At 41.4% G+C, this 17,796-nt stretch overlaps 1 protein-coding gene across 2 annotated transcripts in view; it reads left to right on the top strand.

Moving 5' to 3' along the window:
* PLA2R1 (phospholipase A2 receptor 1) overlaps window positions 1-17,796 on the top strand; it is a 118,816-nt gene that overhangs the window by 17,113 nt on the left and 83,907 nt on the right. For both annotated transcript variants that reach the window (XM_025405383.1, XM_025405382.1), the window contains exons 2-5: window positions 715-1,098; window positions 3,648-3,821; window positions 13,274-13,447; window positions 17,457-17,570. In XM_025405383.1, coding sequence (XP_025261168.1) covers window positions 715-1,098; window positions 3,648-3,821; window positions 13,274-13,447; window positions 17,457-17,570 — 846 coding nt within the window. The remainder of the gene's footprint in view (window positions 1-714; window positions 1,099-3,647; window positions 3,822-13,273; window positions 13,448-17,456; window positions 17,571-17,796) is intronic.

The following is a 17,796-nucleotide window of genomic DNA, read 5'->3' as shown; positions in this document are numbered from 1 at the left end:
TGCCACGGTAATGGTGGTCCATCACCTCTCGTGTTTCGAGGTGTGGTGCCATAGCTAGTGGCCTGGGCATCTACCTGCTTCTGCCAGCCCCACCCAGCAAGCCCTCTCCTACTAAGAGTCTATCCCCATAGCAAGAGGTCCCCGCCTCCACCCCTGTACTGCTGAGAAGCCCTGTGTTCTGACCAGCATTGAATCCTGCATCAGATCACAAAGCAGCATTTCATTGATAGCCTTTCAGTTTTCTACAGGAACTTGATGGTAGAGAGTTTCATTCAGTGGTTCTTGATTCAGCAGCTGTGTCCCTAACATTCAGGCATTTGTCTGAGACAGTGTTGTCCCATCCATGGGCCCCCAGTGTCCCTCCCCAGGAGCCCTGAGTATTATTACCAATCCCCCTCTCTAACCAATTGTGTGAGCACACCTTCTCTGTCAGTAACAGACCTGAGTGGATTGACAGGTAACCCTTGTTCCTATATGGCCAATGAGGTCTTAGATCAGAGCTCTCCCATTAGCTGCATAAGCCCTTTTATGCTTCCCAAGAAACTCCTTTGTTTTATGGAAATAAAGCCCTTCAGCCCTGCCCAACAACGCCAGATCTGTGGGAAATGACCGGCAACTGTGGCATATCGCACTTAGATATGCACGCTGAGATCCTCATGATGCTAGTAAATTATATATGAAAATTTCATGCCAGGTCTTTGATTTTTGTTTCAGATAAAGGAATATTTATTATCCAAAGTGAGAGTCTGAAGAAATGCATTCAAGCAGGTAAATCGGTACTGACCCTGGAGAACTGCAAGCAAGCAAACAAGCACATGCTGTGGAAATGGGTTTCAAACCATGGCCTCTTTAACGTAGGAGGCAGCGGTTGCCTGGGCCTGAATTTATCTGCCCCAGAGCAGCCCTTAAGCTTATACGAATGTGACTCCACCCTCGTTTCCTTGCGGTGGCGCTGTAACAGGAAGATGATCACCGGCCCGCTGCAGTACTCCGTCCAGGTGGCGCATGACAACACAGTGGTGGCCTCACGGAAGTATTTTCATAAGTGGATTTCTTATGTGTCCAGTGGTGGAGACATTTGTGAATATCTACACAAAGGTAAAAATAATTTAAAGAAACACTCAGGGAATAGTATTTTTTTAAAGTTTGCCTATAAGTAAAGATTTGTAAAGCGTTACGTGAAAGAAGTACACAAAGCCTGGACCCTCAGGGGACTTCTGTTAAATACATTTTAGTTGCTTCCTTGCTTATGGTAAAAGGGTTATGAGAGTCTCAGAATGGACATACTACATTCTACTAAAGAAGCAGAACTTCTCAGAATTTAAAGGTATTGGGAGGAAAAACATTCAACTGACTCTGGGAATCAATGGAAAGGAGGAGAAAGAACAAGCAGACAGGAGAGAGAGAGAAAAGGAAGGTGGAAGGAAAAGATATTTGAAGACTTTTGTCATGACAAATATAATAACTTCTCCTTCCCTGCCTCCATTTCTCTTATTGTAAAAACGCATCCCCACCTATGGAGGTATGTATCCAGGGCACCTCCAATGCCTCCTGATGCTGGCTGGCATTCATGCGATAATCATGTTGCAAGTCACTTGAAGATAAATGACAGACTGTTGTCAGGGGTTATTTGGTGTGTGCCAAGCATGGTCGGGGGGAAGCATGGTTTAGAGGGGAATTTCATTTTCTATGGTTATCTTTGTCATTTCTTAACAGAAAAAAAAAATAAAGAAAGTTACATAGTTAAATTCTAAAATCTCAAACCTGTCCCTCAGGGTTTGTTTGGTAGCTCACTCTATCCAACCATCCATCTATCAATCCATCCATCCATCCATTCATCCCACATTTTTATATAACACTGCTGACAAATCCACCCCATATTGATCAGGCACTGGGCTAGGCACCTGGTTTACAGAGGCCCACAGGACAAGCGGAGTCCCTCACCTTGTGGTGCTCTGTAGAGTTATGCTTTCACAAGAGCATATCTTCCTAAGAATTCTGTACAGTCCTGGGAAGCAGAGCAAGGAACTCCTACAGAAGAAATGATTAAAAAGAGACAGAGCCAAGGACCAGGCATTTTCAGGGCTCACTAAAATAAAGCTAGTGCTGCAAATCAGCACTCTGAATAATCTACAGTTCTGAAGAGGAACTTGCTATTTTGCTTTATGTTAGCTTTTTTAGCCACATACCCACATTCATGGTGCATGCAGGAGAAGATTCTAGAGAACATATGCTTCTGAGTAGAAGGAAGGGGACTGAAAGAAAAGGGCATGTCCTGAAATACCTACGGTTCCTAAGTAGCCTTAACTGCTAAGGCTGGTGACTGGTGACATGTCGTGAGCTCAGGTCACCCCTGCCAGTTGTGGGAAAGAGGTGAGGCTCTCCACAGCTGGTCCTTTTGCCCCAGGACCTACCACTGGCAACCCCAGTTGAGTCGTGAAAAGTTTTTGTTGATTCCTGATTAAGGCCAAGAATGACCAAGTATTGCAAAACTCTGAGAAGGCAGCCAGCAGGCTACGTCTGCATGATCGTCTCACTCTAGATCATTGTAGAAGTCACCCAGTCAGCTGTCTGGCTTCACCCTCTCCCCATGTCGGCTGTTTGCCCCCTTGCACCCTCAGTGATTCTTTAAAAATGGAAATCTGAACCTGTCACTTTTCCATTTGAAATGCGCAAGAGACTTGCCCCCACCCTCAGAGTAGAGGCCAAAGCCCACAGTATGGCAGGGAGACAGCCCTATGTGCACTGGCACTCCAGTACATCCCTGGTTCCCCTTCCCAGAGGGCCTCCTTCCTCTTCTTCATTCTCCCACACCTGTTCTTGTCTCAGGTTCTTTTTACTTGCTCTTCCTTCTGCTGGATCAACTCTTGTCTAAAGACCTGCACTCTCGGGTCACCCAGTTCCTATTCAGGGAGGCCTTTCACTGCCCATCCTGTCCAAAGTAGTGCCCTGTGCTCCTCCATCCCGTCTCTCCCTCTCTCTCTTTCTCTCTGTCTCTCCCTCTGTCTCATGCATACACACATACACACACACACGCACACACACCCCCCACTCTGTCTTCTCATCCTATTTATTTTTCATCATGGCACTTTTCACTACCTGCAATGATACTGTATGTTTACTTGTATATTTGCTTTCTTTTTCTCTCTCCTTGCTAGAATAGAAGTTCCACATGAAGGAACTTATGCTGGTTTGTTCACTGTTGTATCCCCAGTACTGAGTACACTAAATGCTCAATAAATAGTTATTGAATGAGTAAATTAATAAATGCCTATGAATCTATTGAGCCTTAGATGCTAATGGCTGATGTATTTGGGGACTGGAAGGTATTATGAAGTTAAATCTCCATTAAAGTTTCCTTCTCATCCATCCACAAGTATGAATGTTACTGTGGCAGCTCACCATAGTAAGTAAACAAGTAGATAAATGCGTAAGCAAACCATGTATCAGCACTTCCTCTGAGCCCAGCTCTTGGTCTCACACTTCTACTGACAGGAGACAGTGAGGACCTGAGGGCTCACTCTGTTGTAGTGAGTATCTGCCCCTAAGAGGGTTTCAGTCCATAAAAAATGCTTTTGATGTATAGCAGTTTCCAAAGGTAAAGCTGACATCATACATGTCTGACTTTGTACATTTCTTTCTCCTAGATTTGCACACAATCAAAGGGAACACCCATGGGATGCCGTGTATGTTTCCCTTCCAGTATAACCATCAGTGGCATCATGAGTGTACCCGTGAAGGTCGGGAAGATGACTTATTGTGGTGTGCCACGACAAGCCGTTATGAAAGAGATGAAAAGTGGGGATTTTGCCCTGATCCCAGTAAGAATAAATTTTGTCTTCTCTATATGTCATGAATGAATCAAAGAGGATTAGAAAGTTATCTGTATCTAAACAAAAGCACTGGGATTGATATACTGAAGTCTGAATAAGCACCCTGATGCTATTAATTCAGATTTTGAATGGGGTTTTTGTTTTTGCGTTGAAAAGACAACTCTAATGTATATTCTTTTTGCCATACATTCAAGAGATGTTAATTAGCCATTCTTCATTAAGCTCAGTGCATAATGATGTTTTAACCCGAATTAAATTATAATACTCTGCGATCTCATTGATCCCAGCTTCTTGGCTGGATACGTCAAAACAAACCTGATTGCATATAAAACCCAGTTAGCCTTTCAATCCACTACCTCTTATGAGCTGCCTTAATTTCTCCACATCCAGGCTGCTTGTCTTGTCCATTGTCAAGTCCAGGCACCAGCTGGCCTCTTGATGATCTTTCTAAAATTGCAATTGCCCTCATTATTTCTTGACAGTGGATTCTTGTCTTGACTCCCTTTCCTTACTACTTACCTTCTGGATATAACCTCATTTTTTTTTCTTTTCTTATCTTGATTTTCAAAGGTCAATGGCGGTGGCAATGTTCTAACTTTTTTTTCAGTTAGTGCTTTATTATTTTATTTTCTTTTTTTTTTTTTTTTTTTTTTTTTTTGAGACGGAGTCTCGCTGTGTCTCCCAGGCTGGAGTGTAGTGGCCTGATCTCCGCGGCTCACTGCAAGCTCCGCCTCCCGGGTTCACGCCATTCTCCCGCCTCAGCCTCCCAAGTAGCTGGGACTACAGGCGCCCGCCACCACGCCCGGCTAGTTTTTTTTGTATTTTTAGTAGAGACGGGGTTTCACCATGTTAGCCAGGATGGTCTCGATCTCCTGACCTCGTGATCCACCCGCCTTGGCCTCCCAAAGTGCTGGGATTACAGGCTTGAGCCACCGCGCCCGGCCTTTATTTTCTTTTTATTTAGCTGAAAAGTTTCCAGTTGTTCTCAAGTATTAGAGAAAATTTATATATGCCTCCTACTTTCTATATTCAATTTCCTTTCCCGTGGTGTCTGTGAGTCAGAGGGTACAGCTCTTACAGTCTTCATCTCCCATGCCTGTCTCCCCTCCGCATACATAAAATGCAACAAATAAATTTGAAGCAAAAGCAAATTGAAGAGATTAACTCCAAATAATCTGATTTATAAAGTATCTGTAGAATTGTTTTCTAATCCAAGAGCTAGTATGGCTTAGTAAATAAGAAAGTATAAACTTTGAAATAATCAGACAGGTCAAGATTGGAGTCCTGCTTCTTCCCAACAATGAAATTTTGGGAAGCTCTCTCCATCTTTCTGAGTCTCCGTTTCCTCAGCCATAAAATGTAGATAATAGCAGTACCTATTAGGATTATTGTGCAATTCAATTAGATGAAGCTTTCAAGGCACTTTTCATAATGTCTGGCACACAGTAAGCACCCACAAGGGCTAACCATTGTGGCCAGCAGCAGCAGCAACAATAGCAGCAGCAGCATCAAACCCAATTTATCTTTTCAGCATACACTTCTGAATCCACGATTTCTCCTCTCTGTTGTCAGTCAACAAGCCCTAAGCTAGGCGTAGTGGTGAATGCCAAGAGTTTTAGGACTTAAGATCTTCCCTTTAAGGAACTTGGCATCTAGAGAGAAGACAGGACAGACAGGTTTGCTGTATGCCAGAAAATGCAGGCTGTATTTGAGACAATGCCCTAGAATCACCTGGGAGATAGTTTAAATGCATATCCTGGCCCATCTTCCAGAGATGCAGTGGGAGCAGTATGTAAAACCCAAACATCTGCATTTTTGAGAAGTGCCCCAGGTGACCCTGGTGCAGATAATTCATCATCAAGCAATTAATAATATGGAGATAATTATATGCAATATACATCTATATACAGGGATAATATCAATACATTTAACAGCCAATATGGTATGGGCTATTGGTCAATCAATAGTGGAGACCTTAGTGTGGGGTTGGGAATTCCAGAGGCCCTCTGCTGATATTAACCCCTTAGCTGCTGGAATGCAGGAGTAGGGTACAGGGACGGCTGGGGCAGCAGTGGGTAATAGAGAAGCAGAGAACAGTGGCTATTCACCAACCAGCATGAAAGCATTTCATTATTTTATAACTGTCAGATCACCAGCCTTCTCTATCTGAATCTAAATGTATGCATGTAGGTGTGTGTGCATGTAATCCCTACACTCCTTGGGTTCCTGAACCAGATGTCATGTTATTTTTATTATTGTCATTTTGTTTGCATCATGTTTTCTCTTTCCTTTTCCATCCCCAATAGAGGTCATTGTTAAAACCAAATAAATGAATCAATACTAATAAAGTTAACACATGCTTCACTTGGCTCTAATACTAGGGACTTAAAAAAAAACAAAACAAAAAAAACTACAACATTCTCCTTAAGGTTCTGAAAAGAACCCCGCCACCATCCTCTGTCGCTTATAGCCAATGATAGTTTCCCAGTGGAAGCCTGGGTTCAGTGATGCTCTGGGCTTTTCATTCCCCAGTCTATCTATTTGTTCAGCCTCCTACAGCTCAGAAGCTTCCTCTGCTCGACAGCCTGCCAGATTCCAGCTCTCCTGACCTTTACCACAACCAGCAGAGAGCATGTTTATTTGTTCAGTGCCAGTTTTCTTCCTTTCTCGTTACTTTTGGCTCCCAGTAGCCAATATAACTCAAAATGACATGTCAGAGATTGAAACCTGAGCAAGCCGATGGCTCTTTCCATGGGGTCAACAAGTGGATAGGTCAGAGAAGAGTGAGTGGAATAAAGTAAAGGTCTGTACTACTGTATCTCATCCTTCTTATGTGGGAGTTTTTTTTTAAATATCTCAGTGTAAAATGATGCTACCTTTTTTTAAAAAAAAGTTGATTGTAAATGAGCAAAATTTAAATGTAGTATTCATAAACACATACACAAATATACTAGCAGTGAAAGATGTAATAAAACATCTTCAGCAATAAGGATGACATACAGGAATCTCTCTGGATTTGTTTAGTGGCAATTATGGGCCATTCTAGGTCTTTCTTGGTTGTGTGCCTTACGCAGCTGCAGAACCACACTTAGTTAATTTGAGATGTTTTTACAATACCAACCTGTGAAATGATATGGCTGCCCTTGAACCTTATTTTTATATAATTCTATAATAAAGCAGATTTAGGCTGGGCACAGTGACTCACACCTGTAATCCCAGCACTTTGGGAGGCCGAGGAGGGCAGATCACTTGAGGTCAGGAGTTTGAGACCAGCATGCAAACATGGTGAAATCCCATCTCTACTAAAAATACAAAAATTAGCTGAGTGTGGTGGTGGGCACCTGTAATCCCAGCTACTTAGGAGGCTAAGGCAGAAGAATCGCTTGAACCCAGGAGGTGGAGGTTGCAGTGAGCCAAGGTTACACCACCGCACTACAGCCTGGTGACAGAGCAAGACTCTGTCACCGCCTGCCCACCCCCTCCCCCTGCAAGAAAGAAAAACAAGCAGATTGATACAATAAAGGTATGGCTGCTCTCTCCTGAGCCCTCAATATGAATCAGCAATGCTATGTGTTTCTATCATGCAGCTCTCACACCCCACGACGACCCTGCCAACCTCTCTATTCTCCTTTAACTTCTAACCCTACCTTCCAGTCTCCTTTCTGATTCTCAGTAGGTGACCTCAATTCCTACCTCATAATGGCAAAAAGATCCATCAGACAGGCAGTTTGGCAACTTCCTGCTCCCTCGTCTTTAAGCCTACCTGCGTCTGTGCCCATCCTTATTTCCTTCCTTTTATGCACAAGGATGATGTTCCTCCTCCTATGTAGGCCAAGTCTCCCCACCTGGACTCTGGAGCACCCCATCCAACCTTCTCTAACCTGTATCTCAATGGTTCTCAATGTGTGGTCCCCGTTCCAGCAGCGTTGGAATTCCCTGGGAGCTGGCTAGAAATGCAAGTAGCAGTCACAACCTAGACCATCATATCAGAAATTCTAGAAGTGCAGCCCAGCAATCTGTGTTTTAACAAACTTCTAGGTGATTCCAGTGCACACCCCCGGTGCTTCTTTGCTGGGCCCTTTTCCTTAGCAGTTAGCTCTGTGTGAGTCTTAAAATAACATCTTAAAAATGATGCAATTCTTTCATTCCCATTTCTGCCTCCTGAAAACACCTCTCTCTCTCATTCTCTAAGTAAAGAGAATTCGCAAAAGAATTGTCTATGCCTTCTTCAGGGCGCTGTCTCTTCTTGTCTTCTACAACAATGCATGCCTGACCTGACCTTGACCTCCATTTCCACAGACCATTGATTCATTTATCCATTTAACAAACAGGTGTTGAACACCTACTATGTGCCAGGGACTTCTCTGGCTCCTGGGGTTATAACTGTGAATGTGAAATATGAAAGTCATCGTGCCTGCCCTGATGACATTCACATTCAAGTATAATACCCAAATTAATATATAATTACAGTTTGTCATGGGTTCTACCTTAAGAAAATACAGTATTATAAGTGAGAAACCAAAGTTAAAATTGGGAGTCATGGAAGGTTTTCCTGAGGCAGTTGTATTTGAACTTCCCAAGAGATGAGTAGAAGTTGTCAAAATGGAAAGTGAGGGAATTAGATATTCACCCAGAGATGCATGATGCAGCCATGTACAAAGGAAGGGGAGAGGGAGTGGTCAGCATAGGATGCAGGCAATAAAGGGGGTATATGGTTTAAATAGAACTAAAAAATAATAATAAAATCAAGTAAAAGACAGCATGCTTTTGATTCACCATGCACATGCTCTAACACTTCCAATGTCATCAATCAAATACGCCCACCTGTCCAGGCTGACTGCTCCTCCACCCCCAGCCCTCAGCATGTCACTGGCCAAATATCTGAAGGTTTTGAAGGGGGAAAGAGGTTATTGCAATCTAAGGAAGTCAACATGGCAAGAGTACAGTGATTGAAGGAGAGAGAAACAAGACATTCTGAAAGGGCAGACAGAGCCCAACTCATGGACAGGCTAGATAGTTCAGAGTGTCATAAATGTAAGGACTTACCTAATTCTAAGTGCAAAAGAAAGCCATCAAAGGGTTTTAAGCAGGGCAGTGATGATTTTTTTTAAAAAAAGATATTTAAGGATTACTCTGGTTCCATTATACCGAATGGCTTGGAAGGGAGCAATAGGCAAATCCTGCAGACCAGTTAGAAGGCTAGAGCAATAGTCTGGGCCAGGAATAGTGGTGGCTTCAGTTAGGTGGCAGCAAGGGGATTGGAGAAATGTGGATGTATTGAAGATCTAACTTGTAGATAAACTGAACAGGACCTGGTTGTCAGGAGCTTAGCTGGGCTGGAGACAGCTGAGCTGTCGTGTGTTGGAGTAGCTAATTAAAGCAACAAACCAAAACTGAAGGTGTTAGGCTGCTCATCACTCACTACGATGGTATAATGAAGAGAATAAAAGAAGAATTCGCCACCTCCCCCTGTTCCATTTTTCCCCAGGGAACAGCACCGCCATCCAGGGTCAGTGGATCCGCACAGATGTGGAGTTCAGCTCAGCTCACCGTTGAGAGACCCCTCAACAACAACAACAACAAAGGCTTTTCAGTTGTATAGATTCTGGGTTGGGGTAAGGTGAGGGGAAGAGCTAGGAGTCGAAAAGTACAGAGCACTGAGTCAGAGTGGGGAAAAAGTGTCTTCAAGATTCCTCTCCTTCCCGCTCCATACCAGCCTCGGCAGAGGCACCTGAAGAGGACCTTGGCCCAAGGCCTCACACAGAAAGAGACGTAGGAACGGAAGGCACCTGTGCCAGAAATGCAAATAACGCAGAGCACGATGGGCCTGAGGGGCCTGAACCTTAACTATGACTCTCTTTAGAAACTGCAGTGTGCCAGCTCAGCACCAAGTCTGGAGTAGGGGCAGCTTTCCCCCATGAGGCCTGCCAGGTAAAGGCTTTGTAACTGCCTATGGTCAGGCCTCAAGAATCACATATAGGTTTTTAACCAGGAGTAGGACTTCTCACTCCTAAGAACTTGGAGGCTAGGAGAAAAAGTGATAAATTAATTCAGACTCCATGTTTCTGACATGCATAGCTAAGTTTATGGAGATATACCGTTGGAAAAGAAAATTAAATACTATTCAGGTTGGCACATGTTATATGTGAGTCAGTTATGTGGAGATGTGGACTAGGTAGGTAGATGTAATGATCTCTATGTATTTGGAAGTTATAGGAAATGGACCCATGAGAACAGGTTAGATAGCCATGTGCAGAAAGAATGTGTAGAATAGAAAGGAAGGGGGCTCAGGGCCAAGTCTGGAGGCCTCCAACATTTAATTTGAGTAGAGAAGAATAAATCAGCAAGGGAGACTGAAAGGGGGCAGCCAGGGAGGTTTAAGGGTAGCCTGGCATGGGAAGTCAGGCAAAGAGAGTAAATCAGCATGGAGAGGGAACTCAGCCTGCCAAGTGCTGATGAAGGGCCTTGTTTGATAAAGTCTCAAACTAACAGTTGCTGAATTTGGCAACACAGGGGGCATTGATGGCCTTAAACAAGATATACATTAATGGCTAGATTGAGTGGATGAGAGACTAAGTGGGAAATTAAAAGAGGATGAAACACGTCCCAAATCATTCTATGTATGCACTTCAGTTCATTAAAAAAGAGATGTAGTTTAGGAGGGGAAAATCACCTATTTATAACACCATGAAAAAGATTTTGGTAATCTCTCATCACGTACTAGGAGACTCAGTTATATATGACACGATTGCTTCCCTGGAGCTCATAATTTAACAATAGAAGAGATGATATAAAGACAATCAAAGATGTAAAGAATATAACAATAGGATTCTAGCCCTTAGATTAGAATTTTTCCAGAATAACAAACATACCTGAAACGCCAGCCTTTGATCCTGCATTTTCTGTGGCTTGGAAGGAGAGACTCTATGTAAGTGCAAATGCCCAGGTCAAGGTGGGAGCCTGTGGAAGGTGGTGGGTTCCCGGGGAGCAGTCTTTAAGCCAAAGGTTAACATGTGGGATTTTCTTGGGGAGCCCCTTCAGGATCAGTTCATGTGGAAAGGAAGGGAAGAGAGCAGGATTACACAGAAGAGGCTCTGATGCAGGCCTGACGGCCCCTAGACCAACTCTATTCAGAGTTCTCAAGCTGGGGTGACCCTTCAGAGTTGCCCCTTGTTGGGAGACGGGGGCTAAGTATATCACTGCATTGACCAGTCATGGTCTGTCAACTGCCCTTGGGAAGGGAGAGTGACAATGGGCAAAGAGACTCTTCTGCCAAAGCAATCCTTAAAGAGCAGCACATCACAGTGTCTACAACAACATTTTCATTCCATTTGTTACTTACAACTTACAAATGAGATCCATGGAGTGACGTGCAGTTCACCTAGAGAAGCAGAGAAAGGACTTGTGTCTGCCTGTACAGAAGTACAAATTCTTATACAGGCTGAGTATCCCTTATCCAAAATTCTTGGGCCCAAAAGTGTTTTGGATTTCTGATTTTAGGATATTTGCATATACATAATAAGATTTCTTGGGCACAGGAGCCAAGTGTAAAGACAGAATTCATTTATGTTTCATATATACATTATACCCATAGCCTGAAGGTAATTTTATACAATATTTAAAATAATTTTGTGCATGAAACAAAGTATTGACCAAAACCCATCACACAAGATCAAGTGGTGTCATGTCAGCACTCAAAAAATTTTCACCATGTTGCCCAGGCTGGTCTTGAACTCCTGGGCTCAGCTTCCCAAAGGGCTGGGATTACAGACATGAGCCACCACACCCAGCCTCTTTCTTTCTCTTTTTGTAGCAATAGGGTCTCGCTTTGTTGACCTGGCGGGTCTCGAACTCCTGACTTCAAGTGATCCTCCCACTTCAGCCTCCCAAAGTGCTAGAATTACAGGCATGAGCCACTGTGACTGTCCTAAATGATTCTTATGCACACCAAAACTATGAACACACACCCCCGCTCCCCCATCATGGTCTCAGCTGTCATGGTGGGTGAGTATGGCTGAACTAGTGTCTCATAACACGTAGTAGCATATTGTCCATCTCAGGGAAGGCCTAGCATTTTAACTGAAAACAATCAAGGATTCCATCTCAATTGGGAAATTTCAGCCACCAGGGCAAAATGGTTACTGAAAATTACCCTTCTCTTTTTCCTTTCTTTTTTTTCCTTCCCTTGAGTGTTACTTGGTGATAGCCTTGTCTTCTGCCTTCCTTTAATCTTGGATCCTTCTATAAACACATGTATCAGTCAGGAAACTCTATAGACAGCCTTAGATTTATATGTGATTTAAAACCTCTGGAATGTGTGTTGCAACCAGACATGAAAATAAACTTTCCACATATCCCAAGGGGACCATCTAAGTGTTATGAGGGAGAAAAAGACAAACAAAACGGATTTTATTGTCAAATAAGTTTGAAGTGCACTGAATTAAAATTAAGCATGTTTGTTTACTCCAAAACTTCTCAGAGCCTTGAATATGCTAATATTTGTTGTGAATTTCCCAGAGAACCCTATGCATGCATTGTGTCTCAGATTTTCTTGGGGAGCCTCTTAAAGTTGTCTTACTTTGGGGATCACACTTTGGGAAAGGCTGTCCTAGATTTCAGCTGGTTATCTGTCAGTCATTTTCAGTCATGCTGCAGTATGGCTCACATTCTCTACATTCTGATATTTTCTGTTTGAGTTTGATTTCCGGTCATTATTGTGGCTACTTTGTTCACCTTGGAGTTTGATTTAAAATGTTAGCAAAAGCACCCAAACTCAGTCTTAATTTTCTGTTATTTCAAAACACTTCAGACTTCAGCTCCACATTTCATACTTTATTTAATTTACTTTTGAGCATACTATGCAGTCTTCGGCCAGTGTCTTACAAGTGGATCTTGCTTCTATTCGTCTTGGCTGAAAGAATTTTCTTAAACTATATGTCAGTGTTCCGGTGCTTGATGTTTATTTGAAAACTTGTGTTTACTATTGACTTATATTCCTACTCTATCCTTTTGTTTTAGCATTTTGTATTTGGGAAGAAATGCCTTTGAAATAACATTTGTATCCACTAAAATGAACTTTTAAAGACACAAGTTTTCAATGTAAAGTTCTAAATGACAAAAGAACTCAGATCTTATTTTCACAAATACTTCGCTTCCATTTCCTTCTCTTAAAACTGGTTCCTATTATTACTCTGGAAAGGATTATAGCTTCTTCATAGGTGATTTCTTATATTTCCTTAGGTAAATCATGAAAGAGTTTAACCGTATCTTAACAATGGGATAGCAATGCAGATTTTATCATAAAGATCTAATCAAGAATAGATAAGGCACTGAAGTTTTAGAGATTGCAAGATGGAATAATTCCGTTCAGATTTATGTTACAAATATGTTGCTGTATAGATAAAATAAGACTTGGATGATTTAACGGCCATTGTTTCCAGCCTCTGCAGAAGTAAGCTGTGATACTATTTGGGAGAAGGACCTCAATTCACACATTTGTTACCAGTTCAACCTGCTTTCATCTCTCTCTTGGAGCGAGGCACATTCTTCATGCCAGATGCAAGGAGGTGCTCTGTTAAGTATTACAGATGAAACTGAAGAAAATTTCGTAAGGGGTAAGTAGGTGGATGATGCACATTGATACTGATACAATAAAAAGACTGTTGTTAACTGTTTTCACATATACAAAAATATATTCTGAAAAAAAAGCTCTTAGAAAATATTTTTCTTTCCTTAATATGGCCCAAAACTCTCACCCAAAATGTTTCCATGAACCTTGAGTGATTCCATTTGGCATCCAGTGATGTCTTTCTTATTTTCTCCCCCTTGGAGAAGAGAATTTGAGGCCACAGCAAGGGACTCAGGAGAGTTGCAGTTCTAACAGGTGAATCAGGAAGATTTCTAAATTTAAGGGCTATTTCTTGCTCTTCTGGAGATCTTAGCCATTCCATTTCCATTAATAAATCATTAGGCATTTTATTAATTTAATGAAATCTTACGTATCATTCACCATGTGCAGGTACATCATAGGCCTTTTGGTGGGTCCCAAAAACAAAATCTTAAACTTTGGTGGGAAAAGCAAAAGCACATATATGTTAAACAACAGTATAGACAATAATGTGTTAAAAGAATTGTGCCAGTAAACTAAGACTTGTGTTTCACTCATTTCCTACACTCTCCTCTTACTTTTCCTTTATAGATTAAATGTATTTGTATGTGTGTACGCACACCTCTTTAAAAACTTGTGGAAACATTAGAAAATATCACAAAATTAGTCACTTTCATTAACAGTTTTTGATGCCAGTTTTTTTCAAATATTATTGCATATGTAGTCCATGTTTATTTTAGAATAATTTGTAAAATTCAGGTATATAGAAAGAAAAACCAATGAAAAAGTTCCCATAGTTCTGTAATCCAGAGATAACTGTGTTTCTCTGCAAAAACATATAAATGCATGTGTACATACATAGTATATATTAAAAATGGTATTATATGAAAACATGGCAGCAGCCAGGCGCAGTGGCTCACACTTGTAATCCCAGCACTATGGGAGGCCAAGGCGGGTGGATCAGTTGAGGCCAAGAGTTCGAGACCAGCCTGGCCAACATGGTGAAACCCTCTCTCTACTAAAAATACAAAAATTTGCCGGATGTGGTGGCATACACCCGTAGTCCCAGCTACTAAGGAGACTGAGGCAGGAGAATCACTTGAACCTGGGAGGTAGAGGATGCAGTGAGCCAAGATCATGCCATTGCACTCCAGCCCGGGCTGCAGAACCAGACTCCATATCAAAATACATAAATACATAAATAAAAAATAAAAATAAATAAAAACATGGCAGCTATTGCACAGTGGTTAGAAGAGCAGGGAGCCACCTGGGTTTGAATCCTGCCTCTACCACTTGAGTAGCAGGCTTACTCAAGCAAGTGATTTAACCGCTCTGTGCCTCAATTTCCCCCTCTACCAAGTGGAAATAATAATAATGCAAATTCCTTGTGTGGATTACATATTTTAATACAGGTGAAATCATAGAAAAGTGCCTGGCACACATAACAAACACTCAGTGTGTGTTAACCATTTAACAACAACTATGTACACAGTTTGGTAATCTGGTTATTTTATTTACCTGCATATAATGAACATTTGCCTGTATCTATAAATATAGATCTACATAATAATTTTTAATGGTTACATAGTAGTATAGGTTAGTGGTAATACATTGATCGAATCTCCTTTTACTAGAGATATATTGATGAAACCATTTGTTTTTTATTTATTTATTTGTTGATATTATAAACCATCCCTGCACATAGCTTTGTGCATACCTCCCCAATTATTTTTTATAAGTTTGCAGAAGTGCGTTCACTGGATGGAAAAGTAAGCACACTTTAAAGCTTTTGTAAGTCATTAATATCTTCCAGAAGGATTGTAAGAAATGAATGAGCAATGTGTGCCCACCCTTTCCCCACAGCTGTGCAAAAGTCAGAAATTATTATTGAATTTGATTTGAGTAAGTCATAGTGCAGGAAAACATCAATTTTCAAAATCATTATAAGCCTGAAATGGTTTTCATATAAAAGTTTACATGCCATTTATGAATTACAATTATCTATCTTAACTGCCAGGATCTGTCATGAGAAGGTCTGGAGTTATTCATCAAATTTGAATAACAATTTAAAAAAATAAGACATGTCAGGGACTTTGCTTTAACTACCTCAGTTCTATAATTAGTCTTTGGGAATTGTTTGGAAAAACAGAAGTCTGTTCATAAAGACAGAAACCTGTTCATTCCAAGCAAGGTATTTTTTAATGATGAAAATAATCTAATGTTTCTTGCTAATTCTGGTGAACATGTACTATGGTACAGGGAATTATCTAAGCTGTCATGAATGCCAAGAAATATCCAAAGGAATTTAAATTCTAGTTTCTTATTACAGTATTGTGGGTCAGCTTAGTCATAAAGATAAATAGATGGTTTTTTGTGCCTTCAGACACCGATTATAAATTGCACAATGATTTTTTATCTGCATTATTGAAACAATTGCACAATGGGTATTCAAAATAATTCCAAGATAAGAATAATTCACGTTTTAATATTTTAACTAGATTTTAAAATATCACTTGGCACTTGCCTGGATGTGAAATGTGAAAATTACTCCCTGTCTTGTCAATCCATTTCACTTCTTATCATCATAAGACCTGCTAAATGATTTAATCAAATGGTGCTATTGAAAGGAATAATCAAATGGACATTAGAAAGAGATTCCATGTGAATGCCATGGAAACTTGGAAGGGTGAAACCCACGTATAGGATGCTCTTTCTGTTTATTGATTTCTGGGGATCTCAAAATTATAAAGCACCTTTTTCTCTTTTCCTAAATGGGTTAGGCTCTTTGAGTTTTTCACAATTGTATTGAAATGTCTAGTCACTGAGGATGCTGCAGCCTTGTTATATGACTACAATGACCTTCACAACCTGGGTAATCATACAGTCTATCATCCAAACTGAGACTCTTTTGATAGTAAAAGGGACTGTGATTAATAACTATTCTGGAACTACCAGCATGAACCATGAGCTTTCCAGGAAAACGGGGGCATACGGTCACCCTGTTTATAACTCTTATCCGACAGGGTCTTAATCTCAGGCAGGACCCCTGCATCTGACTAAAAATACATTGCGCTCTGAAGCAGGTGAATTGTAAGCGAACAATGCTCTCCTTTGTAGATTAAAAGAGTAAATGGCAACATTTCAAAGCGTCACAAAATTGCCACTTTCATTACGTTTCTGATACTGGGTTTTGGTCCCCCCGACCCCCATTTTTACTGCACAAATAGTACCTATTTGTTCTGGAAGAATGTTTAAAATTTAGGTGCACAGAAAGAAAAACTGAAGAAAAATTCCCATAATTCTATAATCTTGATAACTATGTTTTTCTGCACGTCAATGCATGTTTTTATTCATAGTGTCTTTAACAAACATGGTATTGCCTTAAACCGAGAGTTGTAGTGGACTGGTTAAGAGGAGGGGCCACAGAGCCAGCCTGCCATAAAATCTTCCTCCACCTCAAGCTGTGGAAGCAGCCTCTAGTTTGCACTGCACACAGCCTTAGGTCCCAACCTGCTAGGGATGCCCCGAGACACTCTGGTCCCTCCTGTTGAGCAGACAACTCCTAGTGGCTCTCACACTGTACACCCCTCCTTGATCTACTCCAGCACACTTTTTTACCTTTGAAGATGTGCCTCTGTTCACTTTCTGGGTGTGACCCTGCACACCTCCTCCTCCACCCTATAAAACCTTTAAGTTCATGAGCTCACTCAAGTAAGATGGCCTCAAGTGTGCAACCATGCACCCTTGTCTAGATTGACAACCGTGAAAGGCAACATTTCTGGGTACTCGCATGAAGCATTCACAGTTGAAAAACAGCTGTCAGTGAGCCTGCTCTGTTTCTCAAGATGGTGGGAGCCTGCTTTATCACTCAGAAGCACCACGTGCATTCTCTGCACCTTTCCTATCATTGACTGGGATTAATTTCTGACTCCATGATCCAGGAATAGGAGAACAAGAAAGATGTGTAACACTAGATTTTTTTTTTTTTTTTTGAAGCTTCATAATTTTCATTTCAGAGCACATGAGCAGTAAGGCAGTGGAGGTGTGGATCGGTCTCAATCAGCTGGATGAACACGCTGGCTGGCAGTGGTCTGATGGAACACCGCTCAACTACCTAAATTGGAGCCCAGGTACCCGCAGTGTTTTCTTTGCCTTTGTCACGTGGCATCATCCTGCAGCCTTACACTGCAGCGTTTCCCATGCACATAGGACATGCTTTTCTGAGAGTAGTTTATAAACATTTTTTAACCTGACTGAATTCTTTTAAGGCAAGCTTTTCCAAACAAGAAAATAGAGTCCAGGAAGATAAGCTTTTTAGCCAAAGTTGCAAGAGAATTTGGGTACAAGCCAAGATTC

Source organism: Theropithecus gelada, chromosome 12 (assembly GCF_003255815.1).
Source record: "Theropithecus gelada isolate Dixy chromosome 12, Tgel_1.0, whole genome shotgun sequence".
NCBI lineage: Eukaryota > Metazoa > Chordata > Mammalia > Primates > Cercopithecidae > Theropithecus > Theropithecus gelada.
This window is presented reverse-complemented; position numbering and strand designations above follow the sequence as displayed.